General features: G+C 36.8%; 1 protein-coding gene across 2 annotated transcripts in view; it reads right to left on the bottom strand.

Annotated features, from left to right (window-relative positions):
- Positions 1 to 606: 606 nt before the first annotated feature.
- LOC149084951 (sal-like protein 1) overlaps positions 607 to 25,526 on the bottom strand; it is a 209,611-nt gene continuing 184,691 nt past the window's right edge. For both annotated transcript variants that reach the window (XM_089232694.1, XM_089232695.1), the window contains one exon: positions 607 to 10,586. In XM_089232694.1, the coding sequence (XP_089088820.1) occupies positions 5,815 to 10,586 (4,772 nt within the window). In that variant the 3' untranslated portion in view covers positions 607 to 5,814. The remainder of the gene's footprint in view (positions 10,587 to 25,526) is intronic.

The following is a 25,526-nucleotide window of genomic DNA, read 5'->3' as shown; positions in this document are numbered from 1 at the left end:
TCTTAACAGAGCCGTTAAATTTGATATGTCTTTGTTAAAGTTCCCAAAATCCCAATTCTTTTGTATACAGAAACATTAATGTGCTATTAGATACTATTCAATGTTAGACCCCTATAAATAATTTTACTGTGTTGTTTGCATTTTTCGTGGTAAATTATTATCATTTATTCCTTTTGAGATATTCTGTTTTGTCACTTTTTTGATATGAGCTACTTCTATATAAGTGCCATTAAATTTTGTTTCAAATTAGTATATAATGGATTGAAACCTTCAGAACCAACATAATGTAGCCTATAGTAGGCTCATAGGCTTTTTTCATCAACTCATGTTTTCAATACAAAATTTCTCGTTTTGAAACAAAATTTGATGTCTGCTTTTTTTTTTTTTTTGCTTAATCAAAAAAGTAACAAGGCAAAAAATTTCAAGATGGGGAATAAAAGTCAATACCACTTGCCACAGAATGCAAACATTCGAGAAGTCAGATAACATTTCATAGTTAACTAGTGTCATTGATGTTCAATAGATGGCGCAACAAACAAGTTGAGTTCGTGAAAATAAATGAAGTAAATGACACAAAAATAAACGAAAAAACCAAAAAAGAGTCAATGAAAATTGTTGAGGAGTTTTTTTAATAGTGACATGCACCAAATTTTTGGCCCATGAGGGCTACAAGTTGATCTCGTCCTATTCCAGTGTTCCTCGATCCTTCAAGCGAGACTACGATTGTTACAAAAATAGCATTCTCCTGGTTTGTCGCAGAAGGATCGAAGATCACATTTTACTCCAACACTTGGAAATGGGGCATTTTTTTGTATTATTTATTTATTTTTTTGTCAATAAAAACAACTATAACATCGCTTATCACCATCGAATTCTGAACATAACGCGATGCAATTGCAATATTGTAATAAAAAGAGAAACAAACAAAAAAAAAAAAAAAACAATAAAAATCATAGGCGCAACACCCACAAGATATCATCACATTATGGCGAAATTCTTCTAATATTCCACGTCAAACATACCAGTTATATAGAAGATAGAATATTCGCCTGCATTTTATTTATTCCATCCTCATTTCATATCGAGATTTATGTACAAAAAAAGGTAGTATACCAGAGGACATGGGTGGTGGTTTGAGGGAGGGGAGCATAACATGGAGTTTTCGTAGATAGTAAGGTAATAATTATGAGTATACAGTGCACTACTGTTTTTCCAACATCTTTGGGACTAGCAACAGTTTTTTTTTCCAAGAATCCCGGTCGTTTCTTTTTCCTCGGAATTATTGGAATGATTACGATCATATATGTATATACCAGACACAAAATGCCTGGTTTTTACTAAATATGCAAAGCATTATTATTTGTGCTACCATAAATATATGAGGAAGAACATATCACAGTTGTTGTATCACCAAAAGTATCTGTTCCCCCCATTCTTTGCTCTCCTTGCGATTCTAGAGTATAATAATACTTCATGAGTTTCAGTGTTTTTTTTCTTTTTTTTAATTGTGTTTTCAATTTCATTATTAGGAAAATTATTTCTGTGATTTTTTTCTGTTACAATATCACATGCAGCACTGCAGTTAAATCGATTAAGATTTAAGACGCCATACAGTTATGAATCAACTCAATGTTATCCAAAACTGTAATATGTTGAAGAGTAATTTCACTCCTCTTTAAATTTTTGAGGGATATTTTCGCAAAGAGAGGGGTATTTTTTTCCCATCAGAGAGGAATAACTCTAATGAAAAAATAATAATCTAAAATTTGAAGGAAAATATTTTCACTCCTCAACGAAATTTGATGCGTATTGGCGAACACTGCATCAACTTACAAACAATCAGGCAAATTGAAAGTTTGTAGGTATATTTTTGGTGTTCTCAGAAAATACTTGACATCTTCTTGCGTGTGATTAACTTAAGAAGGATTCGAGGCAATGTATTGTACGTCAACAATTCATAATTATAAAAAGAAATTAAACAGTGCTGCATTTGAATTGTAATAGAAATCACGACAGAATATACACTGCCTATACTAAAAGTTTCTTAATAGATGACCTAACCAACAAGATCACAAAAAATTTGATTCCATGAACTTTTTTTACAGACGGTGTAAATTCCCTTTTGTATATAGTCTATGTTTATGAGAAATACAACATGAAAATTTCTATCGAAAAACAAATCGCAAAAGCTATAGGCACTGGCTCCCTGGTAGATCATTTACAGATGTAGCTATCATTTTGAAATTTACTCGTATTATTAAAGAAAAAATTCCAATATTACGCTAGAAATCCGTAAAAATATTAGGATTTTGTTTTTTTGGATTCTTATACATTAATAATTTCAAATCGAATTCGTATGATGTCCCTCAGGGAGATGATATACCACTAGCCCCAGCCCAAGAGAGACAGAGAGAAAAGAGAGACAAAACAATGCCACAAATTATAAATTACATAATTTAAAGATGTAAAATGCACAAGATATGAACACAATAAAATTAAAAAAAAAAAATTACCCGAGCCCTGACTTTGGACGATGGAATACTAACACCTGGTGTGTCCAAAATCAGGACCAGGTACGTCCTTGTATAAAAATATTTCTCCGACAATAAAATACGGTCTCAATAAAATAAAAAAAAAAACGTGCACTTAGAGAGAAAAAAAACATTAAAAGGTATAGATTTTTATATAAACTTGATCAATAACAGTTTAATCAAACTTGAAACGCAACATTAGGAATTTCCAAAATAGTGACAGCGAAAAAAAAAAAATAAAGAAAACATAATGAGATGAAAGACTCAATACGAGGAATAGAAACGTTTTTTACCGGGATTCTTGGATATACACTCTATAAAAAAACATTTACAAACTGTTGCTTGTACCATTGTTGTACGAAAAACCCGCTTTGCAAAAATTAAAAACCAAAAACATATTTTTTTTTTTCAAACGAAATACAATTTCCTCAGGAATTATTATTATTTTCTGTTTGTATTTTTTTTTTCTTTTTACATTCATAGCAATACACCCCGGAATTCTTCTACCAGAGTCACGTGGAAAATCACTGAATTGGTGGCTGTATAAACATATTTCACAAGAAAAAAATGGAACCGTAATATAGGATTATTGGAAAGCTTTGAAATCCGTTTCCATGTTGAAAATAGATACATTTTTCAAATTTACACATACAAAATGTAATTATGAAATTACAAAAAGAATAAAATAAAAAATATTCACTCTGGGTAGTCATGAATCGACAACTATTGCATCGGTAAAAATATTCAGTAAGAAATATTTTTATATAATCAGGATTATTTTGCCGCGAATTATACGAAGGCGCATGCCGCATCAGCGATGGCTGATAATTATCGATACACGGTACCCAGATATAATAATAATAATGAAGAGAAAAACACGATCAACATGATTTAAATAACAATTTTTTAATTGTGTTATATATTTTTTTAATCAGCCAGAACATTATATAAGAATCCGTTTTCTTTCCTCTCAAAATCAGTAAAATTATACAAAAAAAGAATAATTTTTTAAAATTAAAATAATGACAAATAATTGTTGCAAAAATATAAAAACTAATTACTGTCAATTTTTTTTATCCAATTTTGAAGAAGATTGTAATAACAATCATTAATCGAGTTTGATGCGGCTAACGCTCTCGATACTTATTTTCGCTTAAAATGGCAAAATAACCCTGGAGAGCTACGAATCAAACGGAAAATTTCTATATAATGTTCTGGCTTTTTTTTTTTTTTATAAAGGAAGTATTATTCTTCACAATCAAAATTTAAAAGAAAATGAAATTTTGATTAAATTATAACATTTACTAAATTATATTTAAACATAGAAACGACATTTCATCAGTTTTCAAAACCACTATTCTTATTACTATATTGAATTTTGCATATTATAATAGTTACATGATCGAAAATGCAACATGAAAACCACAGCTGGAGAGTAGACGCATGCGTTTTTAAGCACAGAGAGTATTAATTATGCACAACTACTAAAGTTACATTATTTTATATATTTACACAATTTTCTAATATATTATTTCATTTTTCGAGCATTTTTTTTCTCCGGATAATAATAACCGTGATAATAATCGTAAGATGTTTTCCGTATTTTTGCCAATTTTTCCAACAGAAAAAAAAAAGGATTGCTTAAAATATATGAAGGTTTATAAGAAACAAAGGTATTTTAAAATCCGGATCATCTTGTGATACAGCCTAAAAACCATTCTACTTGGAGTGGAAATTGAATTCCCCCCCTACGTCAAACAAGTACAAGGTTGGTTCTGCAAGTGACTTTTAATCAGTTAATAAGTAATAGAAATACGATGCACGCGATGATCTTGAAGGATAGGGGGGGGGGGGGGGGAACTTGAAATGAAACTATACAACTGTTCTCTAGGCAACATGTGCCATATTCCACACACACAAGCATACCGAATTAGATAAATATTTCCGGTTTTGGTGAGGTTTCAATATTTTTAAATCACGTCGAGTTTCCAAGATTTTGAAAGCACTTTCAGTTATTAATGAAATCAAATACGACGTTTCCATTTCACGAGATTCTGCATATTTTGCCTGGAATGATAGAATGAGATTATGGAGTGCCGAGATTGGGATTTTAAATTTATCTTTTTTTTCCTTTTAAATCTCTTTTGTGATTGCTCCGTTCTGTTGGAAAAGGCAATAACATTAATGGTATTTCTCAAAAGCGCACATTAGGACCCAAAAAGCTGGAAAGTTTCAGTTGAGAATTCGTTTTGTTTTTCGAGTAAACCACAAAAAACTTGTGACGACTAATTATAACTTTTTGATGTCTAGAAACATGGAAAGGTTTATATCGATATTTTTGAGATGCTTTCTACTCTATCATCTAGAGAATTTTTATCTGAGGTGATGGTTAAAAAAAGACCCAGCTGTGATTTCCAAAAGAACATAATGATCAAACAATGCGAATAGAGTGTGCTATAAATTCGTTTAACGTTATCAGTACATCTTAACAAAGAGAAGGTTTATGAAGGCAGTTGGGATAGTTATGAGTAAAGTAAAATACAATTTGAAAAATCATGCAGTGGGTGCATTTTTCACAAAGAGAACATTTGACCGAATGAATTTCGACAAGAAAACTCACACACAAGCCATGATTGCCACACACAGAAGGGAGAAAAACCACATATGAACCACAGGCTGAATATCATCATTGCTAGAGAATTCCTTAACTGGATTGAGTGCATGTAATATATGTAACGCTACTACAAGTATGGAAATCGTTTCAGCAAGAGGTTGTTGTCGCTTGATATCCATCATTGTGCAATGATTTCTAACACAACAAAGGAGATTATGATGACCCAGCACTCTGGCTACCATCTAAAATTACTACGACCACCTGCATGTTTTCTTATGGCTTTTTTTCCTCTTTATTGTTCCTTTTAAAAGAAAAGAAGAATCATGCATGCCATGGTGCAATCATTCGGACTAGTTATCATAGGAACCAATATTCCTGGCTGGTGCATCTCCGGACCAGGTAAAACCGAAAAGTGCATCGAGGAAAGGAAAGAAGTCAAGATATGCGGGAGTCAAAACCATGAATTTCCGAAGCCAAAAGTTTCAAAATTTAGTCTCATCAAAGACCTTTTGATAAAGATTCTACCACCTGTATGTATTTCCGCCAAAGATAACAAGTGGTTAACGTGCTCTCTATATGAACTTTCGATACATAACCTTTTTAATCTTATCTATCTAGGAAGAAACCTTCTCCCGAATATCTAACTCTCACGCAAATTTATAGCGAGGCCTATGAGACAATGTTCTCGGCTGTCTGTTTAGAGGACCTAACACTGTCCTGCACCGAAGAGTTACAGTGCGACTTGAGATGCACTTCTAGATCAGACGACGAAGAGCATATTTTGTTGCACACATTGCACGAGATTTTCCATCCCCAGTTAGGACTTCTTTCACGTCCACTGGAAGGTAAAATTGAATGGCGGGCTGCTGAACTAAGATTCAGTTGCCCATTAGACGACGGCTGCTGTACTTTCAGATTCTCTGCTTCTTCAGGTGACCTGGATCCACTTTCTTCAACACCGTCGATGTCGTTGTTTGTCTGCACCACGTTCTTGGCATATTGCTGTGGTTGGCTCAGCGTAACGGCAGGTGTCATCATTGGAGAACTATGCGTTAAAGTCATTGATGCTGGCACGTTCATATTGCCATTGGTTATGCCCGTTGCTGTCTGAATGACAGAGATCTCGTTCATCTTCGGAGGTCCAGCCATTCCGTTGATGTATCCAGGTGGAAGATAGGGAAAATAGAGATCTTGTCTCATGTGATGTGGAAAGTCAGGTTTTCCATGCGGAGTTATTGGCAAAGGGGGAAGTTCTAAAGACATTCTTCGTCCTCGTCGGGAAGTCCCATTGTTGTACATATGTGTACTCATATGCACTTTGAGATTGCCTTTAGTGGTAAAAGCACGACCACATATTGCGCATTTAAATGGCTTATCACCCGTATGGGTTCTGTTGTGGATCATTAGAGCACTGGCGCTTGAAAACGGTTTCTGGCAGATGTGACAAAAGTGTTTCGGAAAACCCGGTGAACGCTTTGGAAGCGATGCTCCTCCATTTGGATCTGACGGAGGCCGTTTTGTCGTAGCGTCGGCTTCACTCTTAATGACTTTTGCTGGTACTGGCTGAGATTGAGACACGGTGGAGTTAGAAGCCATAACTTCAGGTGGTGTTACTGTTGGGGCACTGACTTTAACAGGTGTTATCGTAGGCGGAGGTGTTTCAGATTCACTTGTTTGTTCCTTTTTCTCTTTACCACTATTGCTGCTATTCTGAACAGATGACGAAGAAACGCCGTTCGGGCTAGCTATTTGGGGTGTGGTAACGTTGGTGGAGGAATTTTCTGAGTCAGACGTTGTTGCGGTATCTGATATTGTGAATAACTGAGGTGGTAGGTCACGGATTTTATGAGTAAGCATGTGCTGCTTCATGTTCCCTTTAGTTGAAAATCCACGGTCACAAACATTGCACTTGAATGGCCGTTCTTTGGTATGACTCCTGTAGTGGATCTCTAAAGCACTGTTGCACGCGAATGTTTTAAAGCATATTCTGCAAGTTGTTGATAACCTGCCTGGGGCTGCTGGAAAAGGCAGTCCAGCAAGAGGCGAGGGAAACAGTTTCATATCTGGCAAAGGAGAAGTCACAGGAATCGATGTCTTCGGTGTCAAATCAAGAGCTCCTGTTTCGGATTTTGATGTTATCACACTTGAACACGATGAATGGTGCGTTCCACCGTTGATGGATATTGGTGATTCAGCTTTAGCTGTTGATTCTGGAGTAGACCTTTCATCTACAGAAGCATCCGAGCCCGCTCTACTTGCATTTGGCGAAGGGGAATAAGAAGGAAAAGGTGCTGGTGACTTGTCTCTGGTGACAGTCATATCTTTTGGCTGACACCGATTCATGAAAGTTGGGTCATCGTATCTCAAGAATCCACCCATAGTCAAGCCCATTCCGAAAGGGGAAAATGGTAAAGACTGGGGTAAAGAAGTGTTGATTGCTTTTACATGATTTTCTAGAGCAACAAGGGAAGCCGTGTATGCTGGAGAATATGGTGCTGTAGTCACTATTGGTCTGTCCATAGAAGAAGGGGAAAGGGGCCGATTGCTCGAAGTCACAGAAGCTGAAGTTACAGTACTAACAGTCGCCTGAGGAGTAGAACATCCGTCTGCTTTTGCTGAAGGTGGTCGTGAACAAGTTGAAGGGGATCTAGAATCAGTATCGTTGTCTTCAACCACACTTTCTTTAGATGTTGATACAGTTTTGATTACACTTTCTGTTACCGATGTTGACAATACAGGAGGTGGAGTCATGCTCGGAGCCTCTGATGCTTTAGGAGTCGGACAAGTAGGGGGTAGAATTATTGGTGAAGATTGAAGTGGTAAAGCTGACGCGGTTGTAAAATGAGGCATCATGGCTGGAATCATAGGTCTTGGGAAAGTAGTAGCCAAAAGTGGGCTTGGCCTTACCTCATTCGCCATTATCTGCTCGGGATGCATGTCAGTTGGTTCACCGGTGTGCATCCGAATATGTTGCTGAAGAACTAAAGAATTAGTGAACTGCTTGTGACAAACCGGACACTGATGCAAAACCCTTAGTGGGGGTTTTGTTCTATGAACACCCATGTGTGTTTTCAAATTTCCTTTTGTTGTGAAGGCCCTATTGCAAATTTTACATTTGAAAGGTCTTTCACCCGTATGAGTACGGTAGTGCATTAGCAAAGCGCTTTTGCAGCTCAGCACACGGTGACATATGGCGCACTGGTTCGGGTCACTTAATTTATGTTCTATATTGTCCACTAATTGTTGTAATTTTGACGTTTCCGAAGTTTTTGTAACCTCCATCAAACTTTCCCAAGAATTGTCATTTGAACCTGGCTTTGGTAGAAGATCTTGATAGAGATTAGGGTCAGGTGAAGGACCAAGTGCTTCATTTTCATCGTTTTTGTTACTTGTGCTTGTACTGCTCTTAGAATTTTTTGAAGATGGTGTGCTTGTAAGAGGAGGTGTAGTCATCGGAGGAAAACCTACGGGGGTGAAAGACGGAGAAATAGATGGGTGGAAAAAAGCAGGGAATGTGGGACCCGTGTTACCGGAATAAGCGGGATTGGCTGCTGCATTGGCAGAAGTGTCTGAAGCTACTGGCTTTCCGTCATCATCACCATTTTCTTCTGAATCTTTGTGTTCGGGTTTCGGTGAAGAAGAGAAACTATCATCATCATTGTCCATCATATCTTCATCGTATCTTACTTTCTCGTTATCCTTTAACGCGTTATCCTCACTTCCATAATCTTCGCCCACAGAACCTTCAGATTCATCCGACAGATTGGACGCTTCATTTGGTGATACACTTCTTGAATGCAGTCGTGCAGCAGAATCGTCAGTATGACCACTTGGTGCTTGAGATGGTGGCTCTGAGATAGTCTCTCGTTCCTTTTCTTGATAATGTGTAACCAATGGAATTGGTTGTGAAGCAACAAGATTTGGTGGTGCAATAGATTGGGCTATTGTCTGAGTTGCAGGTAGCGTTCCCAGCAAAGGAGCAGGTTCAGATGCTTCAGGTGGCTCCAAAGGCGGATGAAGACTATCCAGATGCAATGGAACAGGATGAGGATTCATCTTAATGTGTGGATATTTCGCCTTATGCCTTTGGAAGTGCACCTTTAAATTTCCTTTTGTTGAGAAACGGTTGCCACACACATTGCACTTGAATGGTCTCTCTCCAGTATGAGACCTGATATGAATTTGCAAAGCACTGTCACTTCCAAATACTTTGCCACAAAAACGACACCTATGGCGGAAATAAGCATCATCTCCATCTCTTTTCATGTCGTTTTTGTTCTTGCAAAACCGAAGTATGTCTGAGCTGTTGCTTAAGCCACTGAGACCATTGAGCAGAAATGAGCTGCCAGCCATGGTGTTCTGAAGAGCTTGTTCTGTATGTCTCTGTAATAACTCTAGCGTATTTGGTTCATTTGGAGGAGGTGGTGGTGGTGGCAATGTATGCATCGTCGAAGTGGTCTCGGTTATAGCTGGTGTTGTACGTGACGCTGTCGATGTGGTGCATGTGGTGTTTGTAGTTACGCTTTGTGTGGTCGTAACAGTTTCGACGGATCGAGAAGACGGTGTTGTCGTAGGGAAGGCATAGGGCGTTGATCCTCCTCCTCCTCCTCCTCCTCCACCTCCACCACCGCCGCTGCCACCACCACCACCACCACTGCCATCGGAGCTTTGCGGTGGAGTGAGGGCCGCTGTACCAGAAAGTGTCGCAAGTGTTGGAGCAACTGGTGTTAAAACAGTGTTCACTGATGTTGGTGAGCCAACAAGTTGTGTCTGGAGTTGCTGAATGACCTGGAGCTGTATGATTTGCTGCTGCTGTAAGGTGTACAGAGCCGAATGCAGTGCAGCAAGGTGAGATACATTATGCACTCCAGCCGCCTGTTGGGCTACAGCTACTCGCGTGTTTTCCAATGTTTGCAAAGTTACATTTGTGTCTGGAACGGGATGGCTTAAAATATACTGAGGTAGACTCGGTGGTAAATTTGCGACGCCGCAGTCGCTCATAATCCTGTTGCTACTGGCATTGTTCGGAAATGAATCGTTTGCACTAACCAGCGGGGGATCAGGTTTGGAATATCCGTCACCAAGATCCGAAGAACGTTCGTCACCCCCATTGTATATTTGCGATGCTTTGGCAACAAGTAAAGGTGGTAGTTCTGTGCTGTCCATAGAATCATACTTATCGTATCCCGAAGAATACATATACGAAACTTCCCGTCCATACTTTTCGATATCATCTGTGAAGTCCACCGAAGAGGTACTTCGCCCTTCGCCACCAAAGTCGTCGCTACTGTCATCACCAACAATCAGCACAAGACGTTTCCTGGTGCATTGCCGTTTATGCTGCAAGAAGTCAGACAAGTCTATGAATTCTAGACGACATTTACCACATATATGTTCATCCCCAGTCGTGCCATCTTCACCACCGGATTCGGACAGTGTTCCTGTAAAGACCAATAATAAAAGTGAACAACGAGATTTTTCCATCAATTTAAAAAGTACGATAACAATTGCAATGTAAATATAGAAGGATACACAGAAAAATTGAAGTTGATTGATAAAACTTTGACATAAACTGAGTAAGATGATTCAACTGTGAAAGAAAATATTAAATTATAAAAACAAACAGATTCAAATGTGTGTGTGTGTGTGCGCGCGCATATAATGATAACTCATGTTTCCTAGAGTTTTTTTCAAAAATTCAAGAAAATGTGATCATGATATACAATCAGTTTGTGAGGTGTCCAATTTTGGGATTTTTTCCAATAAGCTTTAAATTTTTAAAGAGGAAAATTCAGAGAATTGTTTCTGATGCTTCCGTTAACATATATGCACAATGCATAAATAAGTACTGAAAAAAGGGTAAGTGTCTCATTTTTCACCGGCACTTCAAGTACTTTACAAATTTGTCCTTCATGTGGTGTGTTTGTGAAGATGAAAGAAACTTTTGAATCACATTTTTTCGCCCTCTCAACCCCTTTTTCATCCGACTTTCTAAAAAATTCTTGTTTGAAACACAACCATCAGTCAAGAAAAAGAACAATTTCATTTTAATTTATTTACTCTTTTTTTTTAGAAACACACTGTTTCGCAGCCGAACAGAAAGGTTTCTGTGAACAACCCCGAAATCATGTTTTCAAGCTATTTTTTTATGCGATCCAGCGAAATTGAGAATTTTATTAAAAATATTGACATTTTTTCCTACTTTTTAGACAGACTCTGTTGTATTCTCTAGGTAGAGCAAAATGGTAGGCGATGGTACAGAAAACTTCGTAGAGCGTGATTTGAAAGCTGATGGGGATAGATCTTCCCTCGTGTCTATCTACTGTATCCCTTACGTTCTTACTTACCCCTTGCCAACCCATTTACGCCGGGCCTCAAAAGCAACTGCTTCTCTTCAAAACTACCAATTGGCCTGATGGATCAGCAAGCTACCATTTCTGTGCCTTCCTATTCCCATTCTTTTTTTATAGGTTATATCATCCCATTCTCTCTTCTTTTCCGAGGAGTTGGGAGGTAATACATAGACACCTCCACCCGACATGGATACGAAGCACTCCCAATGCTTTCCATATGATTTTGGTAGCACGTTTCATGAGAATTTTACATCCATATTACAATAAAAATAATTCTAGAAAAAATATCAGCATAAGCTATAATATTCCGCAATAGCCTTTTGTTTTCAATATTTCTGTCAATATCATGAAATCGAACATAATTACATACATAAATTACTTTCGACATGTAGATATGACATTACTTCAATAGATAACATTACCCACACGAACAACTTGATAAACATCACTGTGTCTGTAAGAACATTCAACCTTGATATAACGCTTACAGTTTTTTAAGGTATTTGTTGTTTTCAGTAAGCATATGTGTATACACATACAGGGTATTCGAAAAAGGAATAACTTTGATTGCGAATACATCGAAAATTTTATTGGGGGGAAAAAGGCGCGGAAATGTTTTACGAACTAATCTTTTGGTCCCAAACAATATACAAAAAATATCCAAACAATCCCAAACAATATCTCAAAATGTCTTTCCCATCTGCGAACTTTCGATTTTACGAACTATTTTTCGCGTCCTCACGGGTCCGTAAAAACAAGCGTCGACTGTATATAGGAAGCGTTGCCAGAGACCGCCATCTATCGACAAATCCGATAGAAATAGGTGAAACGGTATCACTGTGTATTGGTGATCACTGTATATTGGGCGAGTACTGTATATGTTACTACTAAAGCCCGAAATATCGGATAGTTCGAGAAGTGGCTGGAGATCCCTGGCCAAAGTACGAAAAGGCATGATTCAGGGGTCATGGCCAAGATGACGTATTTTTCCGTGATAATTAGGTCCACTTAGCTATGGCAGCCCATCATATAGCAGTCACGATGCGGTAATCATTTTTTTCTTCAAAATTTAAAAGCTATATGACAAGTAATTTCGAAGTGATTGTCAAATAGACAATCTCGTTTAAGATCTCAAGTTTTAAAGATGTAAAAAATATTCGGTTATAGCGAGTTAAAAATTAGAAGGCATTCGTTATAACATCAAAAGAATTCTCAAAAATGCTAGTTTTTTCTTCTCGCTCTTCAGGAATTGAACATGGTGACTCCTATCTCTCATAACACATGCTCCTAGTAAAAATTACTCTGAGAAACTGAAAAAAGAATGGACACAAAATAGTCAAATTGTTTCACACCCCTTCCATTTTTTGGCTTTCTCACTATACACATGGGTAATGTGATGATTTTATTCGACTGTAGTCTCTTCCAATGACTTGAAGAACTTGCAGTTTAAAATGTTGAAGAGTTCATACAGCCATGGAAGTAAGTGGTAATGTAATAATTGAGGCTTTTAATTGTTGTGTTGGGTGACTAAATCGCTTTTATAATACAAAATTTTATGTAAAAATATCTTAATTAACTGCTTGAGAGCAAAAATCCCTTTCACGTCTCAAGTTCTGTTCATTCGTTAATGCAGAGGTTTTCAACGCATGGATTGCGACCCAAACTTGAGTCGAAAGAGCTTCCGAAATGGGTCATTCACATTCACTAACAGCCAGGGATTCTTGATTCTTGAGCTATGGGTGTGGACCAAAACTTTATTCGCGGTCGGTTTTCAAGATGGGTCGTACAAATCCACATACAGTCAGGGAATCTTGAGCTATAGGTCATGACCCAAACCTGATTCACAGGGGCTTCCTAGATGGGCCGTACAACTCCACTTGCAGGCCTGTTACCAAAATGTACATATTGCGTCACTAATTTCCCCAATTTAAAAAAAACAAAACCAGTTCCATGTGTCACGAAGCTGATATTGTTGTTGACTTTGGGTCGTGGCTCAAAAAAAGGTCAAGAATCCCTGCATTAGTATTACAACGAAACGATCCAAAAGACGTTTTCATGCAGCTAACGTACCAATTTTCTACAATTTCATAACCGGACAGAACAAAAAGAAAAATGAAAATTCGCTTATAACGAGAAGTCCGTTATAACGGCAATTTTCCCTCACGATCATGAACAGCCGTTATATAACGGACTTCTACTCTACTAAATCGAACGTAATGGAAATCGATCGAACGTTTTGATGGCGGCGTCGCTTATAAACGAGTGATACCGAAAGTACAAACAAAACAAAAAAAAAAAAACAACGTAAGAAAAGCGAGCGATAATAAAACTACTACATCGACCGACCGCTCAAGTTAAACATGGGGGTGAAAAACTTCCTTGAATCAAACTAAAACACCCCTAAACACTGATGGAAAATCATTCCATTACAAACTTTTAGCCAAAGCCTTAACAGCTTCCCATAATTTTTGCGGGGATGGTTTTCGAAAATAGAAGGGGAAGAAAAAAAGGACTCTTTTGAGAAGGTGGAGCTCTGCTTCCTCCTCTTCTTCAAGGAAAGGCAAAAAAAAAACCAACAAAATCGGGAAAAAGAGGACCAGAAATAGTAACTTTCGTCATTAACCGCCAAGAAGCCGAGGAAAGAAATTGGTAAGGAGAGAGAGAGAGAGAGAGAGAGAGAGTGTGTTCTTGAGACATACCTTGATGTACAAGGCAAGGCAAGGTTTCCCTCTTTTTTGTTCTTTCTTTTAAAAACATCGAAATCCTTCGTCCAAAGAAAGTTGGAGATGTGTCATTGTTGGTGACGTCAGTTATTCCCGAGACCTGAGCCTCGTGGGCTCTGGTAATAAAAGTAGTTAAAGTATTAAACTCTGGCCCTGGAGCCGAAGCGATTTATATTTATATATATATATATATATATATGTATACGGTTGTAGAGGCAAGGCAAGGCAGGGCAGGGCCCCTTGACGTTCCCGCATCAGGGCAAATCCCCTTTTTGCCGCGGCTCCGCTCCATTAGAAGGGTGTGGGGGGGGGGGACCCTTTCCAATTTTTCTCGATCAACTTCTCGCAGGAGGCGGCGATTAAGTTTAATTCTCGTAAGTGATTTGGCACGTTTTTATTGGACCCCGACTCGTCCGGATGAGACGATATATTAATCGAAGACGTTACCTCTGAAATAAACGCATTTATTTTTCCTATACGCCGCGTCTCGCCTTAATTCTGCAGCCGTAACGAGTGACCCACGCTTTACTAAGTCGCTCGTAAGCCGCACATTTGTCTTCGGGTGATGCTTTTTTTTTTTTTTTTTTTTGTGAGACCACCAACTTGCAACTTACCTCGGCACCCATCTTTTCTACTCATTGTTTTGTTATTGACGCTCATTTTTTGGCGGTTTTATACAACGTACAACCGAGGGCTGCTCTTGGGAGGTGTGCGACGGGTGCGGTCGCACCGTGGGCCCCGCGCTAACGGAAATAGAAATGAAATGAAAAAAAAAATCATATATCAAAAATATATTCTGGATTTTTCTGGGATTTTTGCTCTAATTAATTCAGAATTTTCATCAGTTCTGGGATTTGCTCTCTATAATTCTGAATTTCCATCAATTCTATGATTTTGCTCTCATTAATTCTGAATTTCCATCAATTCTATGACTTTCCTCTGATTAGTTCTGAATCTTCATCAGTTCTGGAATTAATTTTCTCATTAATTCTGAATTTCTATTAATTTTGGGATTTTTCTCTCATTAACTTTGAATTTTCATCTCGATCCTGAGATATTTTCTCTCATTAACTTTGAATTTTCATCTCGATCCTGAGATATTTTCTCTCATTAACTTTGAATTTTCATCTCGATCCTGAGATATTTTCTCTCATTAACTTTGAATTTTCATCTCGATCCTGAGATATTTTCTCTTATTCGTTCTGAATTTCCATCATTTCCATCAATTCTAGAAGTATTTCCTCCATTAATCCTGAATCTTCATGAATTCTAGAATTATTTTCTCATAAATTCTGAATTTTCATTGGTGGTAGATATTTTTCAGCATAATTCTGTGATGATGCGTGAATCTTTGGATGTGCCGATTTTCCTTACCTACAAAATGTATAAAATCGGGGCTAAGGAGCCTCGAAATTACTTTCCCATGGGGATACCTTTGCCAGAGCCCCGCGTCTGGTAAGGGAGGCTCTGGTATTATCACCACCATCAAATATATAAGAAAAAAAATGAGCGTCAGGGCGGGTTTCGGTACAAAATTTCAAAAGAAACAAGATGGTCGTTCTTTGAATGATTAATAATCATTATTATTATTGTTATTATTATAGGATGGGCTAATATCTCAGAGTGTTGTTTAGTATAGACGATTCTCTCCCTCTCTCTCTTCAAAATATTTTGATACACTACAATAATAGTTCTACATAAATTAAGAATACTACAATATTATACAGACTATGAAGGGCTGTATCCACCGACAGGATTTCAACCAATGTTTCCCGAAGTGGGGCAATATCGCCCCACGGTGGGCGATGGAATGGTCCAGGGGGCGATAGAAGCTACTATCCTATGGGTTCACTTGAGTTGGGGGCGATGAGGGGAAAAAATTGCTGATGAAGGGGGCGATGGAACAAAAAGTTTGGGAAAATATGGTTTAAACTATAGTCACAAGTTTTGGATAGGAGATTCACACTGATTGGTTAAATTCAGGTTTTTAACCAATCCGTGTCGATGTCCTATCCGAAAATTGTTACTAATTTAAATCATACATGCTCAACCTACGGTCCACGGTACAAATGTGTCCATAGAAGTCATCTGATGAGGCTCGCGTCCTCAAACCTAATTTTGTATAAATGAACTAAGTGGCATGAAAACAGATCTCTTAAGTGACTCAGACATATCTACATATCAAATGAGTAAATGCGGCACAGTTCCAGAGCACTAAAGCAGCCCGCTGTATATTTACAAATCACTCAAGTGACCTGCGGCACAGTTCCAGATCATGAAAATGACCCGTGGCACAGTTCCAGATCATGAAAGTGACCCGTGGCACAGTTTCAGATTTCTCAGGTGGTTAGAGGTTCATTTTCAGATCACTCAAGTGTTGCATGCACATTTTTAGATCACTTAAGTGATCCACGACATATTTACGGATCACTTGAAAGATCCGCAGCACATTTACGGATCACTTAAAAGATCCGCAGTGCATTCACGTATCACTTGAAAGATCTACAGCAAATTTACATATCACATAAGTGACTAGCAGCACAGTTCCAGATTACTCAAGTAGCCCACAGCACATTTACAAATCAATCGAGTGACCTGCGGCACGGTTCCAGACCATCAAAGGGACCTGCGACAGTTACAGATAGATCACTCAAGTTACCTGCAACACTCTTCCAGATCACTTAATTAAGTGGCCCGAGGCCCGTTTTCAAACCAAAGAAGTGGCCCGCACTCTCGAAAATGTTGGGCCACCCTTGGTTTAAACCCTGTCGGTGAATAAATACTACCCAAAGAAATGAAATGTGACGATTTTTGTAGAAACACTGTTTGTTTGCAACATGATTCAGAAATGGACGAGAATTAAAAAATAAAAGCAGCAAAAAAAGAGAGCTTGAAAAAAAAGGGCTAGAACTGGAGGGAAAGGAGAAAACTCTTGAAAGCAATTCTCAAAATGGAACAACTTTGTTGAATTATTTCTGATTGATGGAACGGAGAAAATTTTTGCCGGCAAAAAATTGATAGCTGCCTAGAAAAATTCCCAGATAAAGTATGGCGGTGATAAACGGATATAATACGTGGCATTGCCACCCCTAAAAGTTGTTTCGACTGCGATGGCTTTCGATGCCGTTCTCAAAAGTGACTAAAAAATTCCCAAATTTACAGGGTGTTTCAAAAATACATTGAGGGTAACACTGCACAATACCAGTGTTTTTTCAACCTTTCTGGAAACAAGCATCAGTAAAATATCTGAAGCAGTTTGACGGAGCATTGTGCCCCGTATTACGGGACGTACCCGTCATTTCCGTTGTTTCGATTTTTTTTATACATTTGTTCCATTTTTCCAACGGTACTTATTTGAATTTGTAATAATTGCCAAAGTACACACACCCACAAATTATAAATATTCATCTCACATATTTCGTCAGGTTTAACATTTTCCCGCAATTTTTCAGTAATTTTAATTACTGTCAGTGATTGTTGCTACTTTTGGCAATGTTTTTTTGATGACAAATGGCGATGTCCCGTATTATTTAAGATTTCAGTTTACCGCATTTTTCACAAAGAAATATGGTCATCAAATCATATGAATATTTTTTTCGTAAAATACTGTACATTTTTGTTAACTGCGATTTGCATCAACTCTTCATTTTCACATCATTCAGCAATTTTAGCAGTAATTAGGAAATTGCATTTAAAGCAAAACATTGCAATTTTTGGAAAAATTTAGTGATATCCCGTATTTATATCGTAATTTCCTGCATTCTCCTCGATGATGTATGGAGAACCTAAGTATAAAGATATAATTTTATTTGAACCCATATAAAGGATTTTTCTTGTGTATGTTACAACGGGTAAATAGTTTTATAAGTCTGCCTTCAGACCAACTATGCCACCGTCGCGAACCATAGGTTGGGAAACACTACACAATGCTAATTCGAATCTCATGAAGTGCAAGGCCCTAAATGCCACAAAATTCAACGAAATATTTACCTGACAAGACATTTTAAGAGTTTATTGCAAAAAGAGAGCTTTATTTTGAATAATTTTAAGGATTAAAAAAAACTTAAATTTAAATTTTCAAAGTTCGTCATCAGAATCACTACCAGGGTTTATCGTTTTTAGTTATTCGAACCTTGTTTCGGAGCTACATTTTTCGTTACACTAATCGAAAGAAATGTTACTACGCTGTGGTGGTCGAGTGGTTATAGTGCCGGACTCGTGATGCGAGGATCCGGGTTCGAACCCCACAGTGGTGGTCGGCTGAAGTTGGTTTTCTGTGGTTCCCAACTTCAAGGCGCAAATGCGAGCCGATCTCCCCGTTAAAAAGTCTCGCCACAGAGAGCAACAGTCCTACAACGGTAAATCATTCAACCATAACACTTCACTCATAGTTAGAAAAACTGGGGGCAGATGACAGCACTACACATAACAAGCATTACACAGAAACAAAACTTTACGTCAGGTTGCACTACACGTACACGCACATTCCCGCATATACCGATTCGTTAGGGGTTCGTTGGGGGGTTCCGCGGGGGGGGGGTGCATGTGTGGTGTAGCAGTAGTAGGTAGGGCCTCCAAAAAATGGCTCGGGGATCCATGATGTTCTTAAGTCAGCCACCTCGTTGGGCAATTTGCCTGTTGTGGCGTTGTATTTATATATCTGTTATATATCTGTTAATGATAAAATATATAACTTTTATCACACAAAAATTGAATCTACCCTTTTTTGTGGTAATATTTTATTTGGCAAAATGCATCGAGATTGCAAAGACACGTAAAATACTCTTGTTAGTGTCAGAAAATGAAAATTTTAACATTTTGGAAGAGCACATGCTGTCTCGCACCATTCCAGCAGCTACAGTGATGCATGTTACATGGTCTTCATCACTTCCAACGGAGTTTCCAAAACCATTACATTGACGTCAATGCCAGAAAGCACCTCCTAGAAATCCATATAGAGTAGAACCTCTCGACACCCGTGGGGCCGAGGATTTAGTCCGCTAACAAGGAGTGTCCGTTAATGGATAGTAAAATATACAGGGTGTCTCAGCACCAGGTTCACAAAATTCTAGGACGGGTGGGGGTACGCCTAGACAACTCTGAATCAAATAGCAATGCATGGTGGGAAATGCTTCCCTGATGCGGTAGGGTACACAGAAAACACCAGAAGTGAAAGGACACCAAGTAAGTGAATACGCGTTTTATTAACAAAATGTGCATTGAAAAAAGTAACAGCGGTCAAGGGTGTTCAAAGTGTCATCCACGAGCTGTAATGTAGGGCTCATGTTTCAGGTGCATTGAATTTTGGACATTTAGAAAGATTCCGGGCATGTCTAGAACTTTGTTTTGATATGTCTCCAATCTGGTGGACTCCGGAAGAAGTAATCAAGGCGAAATTTACTCAGTAGTTTCATTTTAAAATGTAAAGTCTAACTACGAAGTAATTTTTCAATATTCAACGCCTAAAGGAGTCATAAGAGGGTTCCGAGTTTTATATGGGGAAACTTTATTTAATTTCGGATATATACATAAACAGCCTCCGATTTGAACGATATGCTACTTTATAAGTTCGTCAGAGCTGGGCTAATGCCCAAAATGGGCAAAAAAACTGGGCAACAAATGTTTATAGATCTTAACAATGACTTTTTTCATGTTTACTTTGGTTACCGTGGTTCCAAAACAATGCGTTTCAGACAGTTCATTGCTTTACAATGGTTCGTCATGGTCAGATTACATAGAGAAAACCCCGGGAAGCGCCGGGTATTATAGCTCTAGTCTCGAATAAAATCATTACAGGGACAATATCTTTTCCTTTGATCAAAAAGCAGTGAGGAAATTAATTTTTGGTCAGTTGAAGAATAATTGTAATCCAACGCTAACACGTCTAATCCTTACTAATCGTCACTAATCTTGATGTTTAGCGAAAATCTATATGAAAAAGGAATGAACACACACACACACACAAAAAATAACCAAAGAATACCTAAAGCTAAACATTGAAAGCACTATACTATGCTCTCGATGGTTTTTTGGGATGGGGGAGATAGTGGGAAGTGAATGGAACTATCACTGATCGAAATGATGACCCCGTATCTCTATGTCTCGCGCCAGACAGTAAAAGGCCGCTTTTTCCCCCTGGAAAGATAAAACATATTAATTTATAAAGAGCAGGAAAAATGAAGAAGCCACCGACCAAAAGTTCTTAACTTGCCCGGGAATAACGGAAAGCACTTGCAGAGGAAAACACCAGAATGGTGGGAGAGACCCACACATACCCATAATAGAAATAGAGAGAGAGAGAGAGAGAGGATGAGGAAGAGCAAGAGAAATCTGCTAATGGAAAAATTAAGTTTCGCGTTATCCTTCTAGCGGAAGATGGATTGCAATAATTTGATTGGGCCGCTCCCGTTGCTGCGATTCGACCAGCCTGGGAGGATCCTGTGGCCTATTATTAAAGGCTAACAAGAGCATCGAAACATAATCATCGCGAAGTGCAAAAACCCGTGGAGGAGTAGCTCTTGAGTTTTAATGGAAGAGAAGACGATGGATATATCCTTGGCCATCATTACACAATCTCTTCCTTTCTTCTAATAAAACGAGTCTTTTTTTCAAAAAAAAACCCCGGAAATTATACTAATATATAGCTCTATATTTATTAGCTTGTGTTGAATCGTGTTACAATCGGATGTTTTCTTTGCCTTATATTTTATTTTTACAGCACAGTGAGTTTTCTCGTGGTTTTGTTTGTTGCGCCATCTATTAAACATCGATGGCAATAGATACTATGCAACATCATCTAAGCCTCCTAATATCTGCATTTTTTGAATTCCCTTAGTGCGGCGGGTTTGGACATATTTTTGTCAAAATTATGTATTCAGTTGTCTGTACCGATTTGAAAGAAGAAACATGTATAAATATCTTGCGGTTATTGTTTGCAGTGGATTTGCCCAACGATAGTGAAAACTGCCATGAAATTTTCACTATCATTTTCAAAAAATCGTCAACGAATAAGGCAAATTCCTGGTATTTGCTTTATTCGTTGACGATTTTTTGAGTATTATTAGGCAAATTTATCGACTCTTCCGTGATATTATATAGCCTAATTTCACTCTGGCTAGAAGGGAATGAAGAAAGCTCCAAATTTATTCAAATTTTTGGGATTAAAAAAAAGGAAGTAAAAGAATGTTTCGGATATAAAACTGATGGCTGTGTTGAATTTGATTAGAGAATGGATAAAATAAGAAAGACGCAGGGCCAGTGAAGTTGAAAGCACAGAACGCGAACATGGAGAGTAATGATGCGCTATCTCTCTACCCTATATTATTGGTGAAATTGATTCTTGTTTCTTTCTAATCTTTTTTTATTATTCTCCTCCTTTCACAGTATTCCTAAACTTTGTTAATTGCTTTTGTGTAAGACGTGCTGCCATTTATTGTAGCGGTCGATTTTATCGGTTGGTCCTCAACTAATTACTCGTAACTGTCTCGGTTTTGCGCTTCCTTTCCAAAGAATGAAGTTCAAGCTCATCCATCAGAAGTACAATTTGTTCCAATAATTGTCACACGAGTGGAACAAATAGGGCCCCCCCTCTCTAATTGTTACCCATCAGCTTTAACAACTTAATCTTATTAATTAACACATTATACCGTTGTTTCTACCTCCTTTTTTTGGTACCAAATCTCACCCGGAACTTTTTCGCGCATAAAAACACCGAAATCAAGTTAAGCAATTTTCTCGTTGTAAATAGTTTAACATTCGAGTTGATTATTTGATAAAGTAGATTATTCAATTAAAACGCAAGATTTTTCTGGCAGCAGTGTACTTTCAGACGAGATCGTAATCAGATATCATCGAATATCAAGCTTTTATCGATTTCGCAAAATTTTGTAATTTCAAATTCTCAACGCTTCAATTGTTTCTATATATTTTTTTTGAAAGTATAACCGGATATTTGATTGAAAAAAATAAAAATAAATATCACGTTTTTTGAAATTATTATGTAAATTAATGTTTCATTCCCTCCATAAAAAAAAATCCAATATTTTTTTCCGAATTCCAAAATATTTATCAAAATTACTAAAAAAAGTTGTTTGTTCTACAGAAAACATATCAGCAATGCAATTAGAAAAAATTTATTAATTGATAGCGAAAATTAAACTTCGATTTATTATTTCTGAATAAATTCCAAAATAATAATTGCATAATTTCAGAATGAAATGGAATTCGAAATTCTCAACGCTTCAATTACTATAATTTTTTTTTCAAAGCATAACCAGATATTTCATTCAAAAAAATAAAATAAAATAAAAATCACGTTTTGAAATTGATATGTAAATTAATGTTACATTTTCCCCCGAAAAAAAATAATTCCAATATTTTTTGCCGAATTCCAAAATATTTATCTAAAATACTACAAAAAAAAAATTGTTTGTTCGACAGAAAACATCTCAGCAATGCAATTAAAAAAATATTAATTAATAGCAAAAATTAAACTTTGATTCACTATTTCTCATTAAATAAAAGAGAAAAGAAAATTAAAAAAAAAATGATTTTAACCTTAAAACCACTAATTCCTAAGTGAAAAATTTTTTTCTCCAAAACCAACTCTGCCATTTACATTTTTACGATAAAAATTTTTTTTTTGTTGCCGTTACCCGAAATAAAAATACTTTTACTAAATTTTATATATAAATTTATTTTTTTTTTTTTTTTTTTGTTACAGTTTTGTAATAAAGTGTAGCATCATAATAAAAGAGAAAGTATGCAGCACACAATTCAAGTACATACTAGATAAAAAAAAATGGAGCGGATTCTAGCCATTTGGACAGGTGATTGGCAGGCTTAATTCTAACCCTCTGACACATGAAGCATGCACACTCAAAAATTCGCCTCTTCTCTAATTAAAAGGAGTCCCGATAAAAACGAGTAAAAAAAAAAAATTATTTAAAAAAAATAAAATAAAATACAAGAAAAAAATGTGAAAAAGGAAGGAAATGAAAGAAGCAGCTTCTCTTCTTCCGATTTCCATGGTAAAAAATAAAATGAAAATAATAAGAAAGAGACAAGACAGACACAAATACATAGAAAGAGATGTCAAATGAGATTTGGTTAGAAAAGGGCTGTCGTTTCATGTAGACTATGGTGGTTTTTCATGGCTGTATCTCCAGGCGAGATCCGCCATTTAGTTTCGCCTGGTAGGAAAATAATTGATCTGTATCATTGAAGATGGAGATAGATAGATAGATAGAAAACAGAATATAAGACACCTAAGACAAACACAAAAGAAAATGCCCAGAAAATAAGAAAACACAATGCAAATATTTCACGATTAAATCAATTTCGGGAAAAGTTTTGTTTTTCTGCACTTTTTCTTCTTATAAAAGAGAGACATCATTTTCCTCAATTTTGTTGCCCCTTGATTCTTTTTGTGTTGTATTTGCTCCTTTTTCTTATTTTTCTATCTTATTTCTCTGAATAACTTCTTATTTTCTTTTTTATCTTTTATATATAAGATGAACTTTATCTAATCAGAAAAGAAACTCTTTTTCCGATGTTAGTTTGTTTCACGCGTTTGTGTATTCTAATGGATATCTCTTTTATTTCATTTTTTTTTTCTTATTCTTTCAAAAGTTTTCATATCTTTTCTTGTGTCTTTCGTCTTTTCTTAAGAAAATTTTCCTCCCTACGAAGCAAAAACGCTCTTGCTTCTGCTGCAATACCTCATTTTCTCCTATTGTCTCTCTCGTTTTGGCGTATATATACATACATACATACATTCTTTTCTTATTATTATTATTTCTTGAGTAAAAGCTTGGACCCTGAGCTTCGGTTCTTTGATACGTCGTATACTAAGTATGAAGAGGGGGGTATCCTTCTGCCATTCCCATCCATTCTCTATCTATCCATCTATCTACCAGTGTTCGTCGTCGTCTCAACTGCCCCCAAGTTATATTGTCTTTGTGTAAACTTTCGGCTTTAGAGAAGTGAAAAAGATCGCTATTTAAATATTGATTTTAGATCGTTCCATCGTTCAAACAGCGTAAAGAAGAAATAGGAATGAAGGGGGGAGAAACAAAATAAAATTTAAAAAAAAAAAAAAAATAGCTCCAGTAAAAAGCTTTATTTTATCGCTTTTCCCAACTTTGGATAGTAACGAAAGGTCTCTGTACTCTAATGAATATTTTAAATATGCAATTATTTCTTCAGCTTCGTCTTCTGTTTTTTTGCCTAGAGTTTGGTTGGGAATGAAAATAAACTACGGTCTACATGGAAAGAGAGAGGAGAGAGTGCTAAATTGTGTAATTGGAAGACAGGAAACGGTTTAGACCAATCGTTCACCTTCTTCAGTTCTCTCTTAAGCAAACGTAAAATTATGTTATTTGCTTAAAAGACTCTTATATATTTTTTTTCTATTTTTATATTATTATTATTATTTCTACCATGACGGCAAGAGAATTGAGAAGCTATTCAAGACAGAACTTCAATTAAAATGAAACTAGAGAAAGTTTTTATGCGTATATATATATGTTTTTTCTTTTTTTAGATTTAAGAGAGAAAGCAAAAATTTTTCTAGGTTTAGGAAACGTACAAACACGTACTTACGTAAACACGTGGTCCGATGATTCAATTTTAGTTGGGAAAATCTCTCACGAAAAATCTCCCGCTTTCTTTATGTATACAGATATATTTTTGGAGGGGAAAAAACCCCCCCGGATTTTTCAAAGATCGGTTTTTAGAGGGTTAATTTTGTTTTCACAGTGGTAATTGTTACTTAATTATTGGGATTTTTCTTTTGAATGAAGACGACTTATAGGTTTAAGAGAATCATCGAGATTCTCTTATCCATATCCCTCGGGTGTGTTCCATGATATTTTTTCTTTATTTCTATTATCGTGAAGATACTGGAACTTCAAAGTATAATACTTTGGACATTTTTTTCCTAATTATCTGATTTTTGATTTTGGAGCTTTTGCGGTTGAGAAAATATTTAATGTAAGAGTAGGTATTTGTTCTTAGTCGTAGACGTATTCACACGCTGTTGATAGCTTTTTTTTGTTATTTCCGATATTTTTAACTACAAATGAATTTCCAGAGATGTTCATCCCCCGCCGCTGAAACTCTTTCACTAATCACAATATTATTTTATAGAGCCCTCTTGAGAGGGAGCCACTAGGCAAACTACAGTGAACTTGGTTAATATGAATTTTAGACAATTGGGAAATGAAAAAAAAAATGAGCCACTGTAGCGTGCTTTACCGCACGAATAATTGTTTTATAATTCGAAATTTATCAGTTTAACCCTGTT

Source organism: Pholcus phalangioides, unplaced genomic scaffold, assembly GCF_987345545.1.
Source record: "Pholcus phalangioides strain wild (caught in Gottingen) unplaced genomic scaffold, Ppha-v1.0 ptg000007l_1, whole genome shotgun sequence".
Classification (NCBI taxonomy): domain Eukaryota; kingdom Metazoa; phylum Arthropoda; class Arachnida; order Araneae; family Pholcidae; genus Pholcus; species Pholcus phalangioides.
Note: the sequence above shows the minus strand (reverse complement) of the source record. Positions and strands in the feature narration are given on the sequence as shown.